General features: G+C 36.1%; 1 protein-coding gene across 1 annotated transcript; it reads right to left on the reverse strand.

Moving 5' to 3' along the window:
• Positions 1-228: 228 nt before the first annotated feature.
• LOC101220280 (BAG family molecular chaperone regulator 1) lies at positions 229-2379 on the reverse strand. The gene is made up of 4 exons (XM_004140744.3): positions 1588-2379; positions 1208-1464; positions 967-1113; positions 229-871 (listed from the first exon to the last, which is right to left on the reverse strand). Exons 1-4 carry the CDS (start codon positions 1820-1822, stop codon positions 494-496), a joined length of 1017 nt encoding a protein of 338 aa, XP_004140792.1. The 5' UTR covers positions 1823-2379; the 3' UTR covers positions 229-493.
• Positions 2380-2746: the final 367 nt, after the last annotated feature.

Consider the following 2746-nt stretch of genomic DNA (forward strand, 5'->3'; position numbering starts at 1 on the left):
TGTTGGTACTTTAAAAATCACACTTGGCTTTCTATCCTTGGTTGGGTTAGCTGTGTGTTGATGATTATCAAAATCATCTTCATCAAGAACCACTTTTTTTGTCAGTTTTGTAGCCCCCACTAAAATTTAAAACTTTGTATTAATTAAATATCATTGTTTTCTTCTAATTTAACCCAATCTGCTTGATCATGTAGATCCTAGAAACACCCAGAAAAGAAAAAAGGGAAAAAACCAATCATGATCTAATTTTAATTTAAACACAGAAGAAACAATTGGGAAAAAGAATTCCAGAATGCCCAAAGAAATACTAAGGGACAGAAGATTGATGGTGAGATCAATAATATTGTAATAACCCCATTTATTACCTCAAAAGGGGTGGAGGTGTCTAAATTTCAATCTAAATACAGTAAAGAATGAAAGAGCTCACATTGATATATGATAAGGGACCAAACCAGCTAAATCTGAATTCAAATCCTCACAAAATGTATGGCACTCACTCGAAGAATTCCCAGTTGAACCTTGGTGGGACGGGATGCTCGGTGGGTATGATTGATGGGGAAGAATCAAATATCTCCCATTTTGTTGTGACGACAGTACCGGATGATGTCTTCGACTTCGTCAAATGCTGTGGAGATTGCTGAATTAGAAGCAAGTTTTCGATGACGGCGAGATCGCGTGGGTGCTCCTCTTGAATTGTTGATAGTTTAGTGTTTGGAAAGGAAGGCCTAGTACTTGTTTGTCTTTGATGATTAGAGTTGTTGTGTTTGAGTTGAGTTTGTGGTTGTGCTTGTGTTTGTGTCTGAATTGTAGCCATTGAGTTTTTCATCTTCAACAAATCAAGAGTTTCAACATATTTTTGCACTCTTTTTACCTACAAAATGATTAAAATAAAGGTTCAAGACTTGAGTGTTTTGAATTCAAGAACAAGAAAATGAATGATATGAACATAAAAGAATATAACATAACCTGCATTTTCCTTTGCAACTTTACATCTCCATCTCCCATAATAGCATCCAATTTAAGCAATTCATTCATCAACAAATCAATCAAATTCAACACATCATTCTCAGCAACTTTCCCACCTTTACAAACCACAGATTCCAAAGCAGAAACCTATTTCCAAATTGCCATTAGATTACTCACCAAATTTCATCAATTTCTCAAAAGAACAAACAAAAGATTCATAATTTCACAAGAACTAATGTACCTGTCCTGCAAGTCTATCAACTTCAAGGCTGATTTCTGATATAGATTTGGAAGCTCTCTCCATTTTAGCATTCTTCTTCATCTCAACATACCTTCTTTCTTTACTAATTGGGTCTTCCATTACAACAATCTTGGATTTGTTTTTTACTCCACAACTGTCTAGAAAGGCCTTTGAATCTCTTTCCTTCTTTTTAAACAACAGCTTCTGATCTTGATGGTGTAATCCCGTAGGTCCAACCAATATCTTCTTCAATTCCCCTGTAAAACACCAAAAAACAGAACAAAAATCAGTCTTCATTTACACATTGAACCAATCCCCTAATCCCATTTCAACTTCACATGATAATAATAATAATAAAAAAAAAAAAAAAGTGTGTTTACCAAATGTAGCTTGAGAACTGATACTAATTTCGTGGTAAGTAGAATCGTATTTGACTTTAACTCTAATCATCGGCGCCGGAGTTGATTCCTTGTCGGAATCAGGTGTTCTCTTCTGAACAAGCATTCCCCCTGGCCGTAATTCCCAATCCATCGGTCGGTTGTCACCGACGGTGGAACTACCCTTCATCTCTGACATCTCTGTCGTTTTCGTCTTCAATTTCATCAACTTTGACATCGGAAAACGGCAGATCTCGACGGCGTGGAAAATATAATCCCGGCGATCTGTGGAAGAAACGAAAGAGACCCAATAGAAGTTCAAGAGGGTATTGCAGAAGAAACAAGAGACGGCAGCATTTAGAGAGTTTTGTGGAAGCAATTCCAAAAGACAGGCGTTTTAAAACAGCGATTGAGAACCCACAATGAACAAAAATTCATGGGAGTCTTGTTGTTGAATATGAAACGAAGGGGTTTGTAATCTAAGACCACTTTGAGACAAAGGTTTCTCCTTTGAGTAAAATCTGAACAACCCAGAATCTGTCAGACCATAGAGAATCAAGATGCAGCCAAATTAGCCATGAAGTTGGTTACTTGAGGAAAAATTTCCCCACCCCACTTGCTAAAGTTGAGAGAATCAAAGAAACAAAACAAAAAAAAATGAACTCGAAAGAAACTAGTTAGTATTTGGTGTCTCTCCCTCTGTATTTTGTGAGAGAAACTGCAACGAGGAGGATAGAAAAGGGGAAAAAGAAAAGAAAATATAAAAACGAGTGGACAGCTAAGTTGGGTGTGTTGATTTATTCTGATATATAAATGGAAAATAATATATATATATATATGATAAAAATATAAATAAGAAAAAAGAAGAAAAGCCGCCAAAGCTTGCGTTGGAAGTGGGTTATAAAGGGGAAATGAAAAGGAAATGGAAGAGAAAGCTTGAGAAGGAGGAGTTGGGGCTTTTGACTTACGTATGTATGGAGGAACTGCCTGTCATGTGTGTGTGTGTATATACATAAGTATAATACATTTTTATATATAATAATTCTTATATACAGTATGGTATGGTTTTTCTGTCTCTGTTTTTGTGTGTGTCTTAAAAGCAAAGGAAACTCCTTTTTTCTTCTTCTTCTTCCTCCTCCTCCTCCTCCTTTGCCTTATAATT

This window comes from Cucumis sativus, chromosome 3 (genome assembly GCF_000004075.3).
Source record: "Cucumis sativus cultivar 9930 chromosome 3, Cucumber_9930_V3, whole genome shotgun sequence".
NCBI classification, from domain to species: domain Eukaryota; kingdom Viridiplantae; phylum Streptophyta; class Magnoliopsida; order Cucurbitales; family Cucurbitaceae; genus Cucumis; species Cucumis sativus.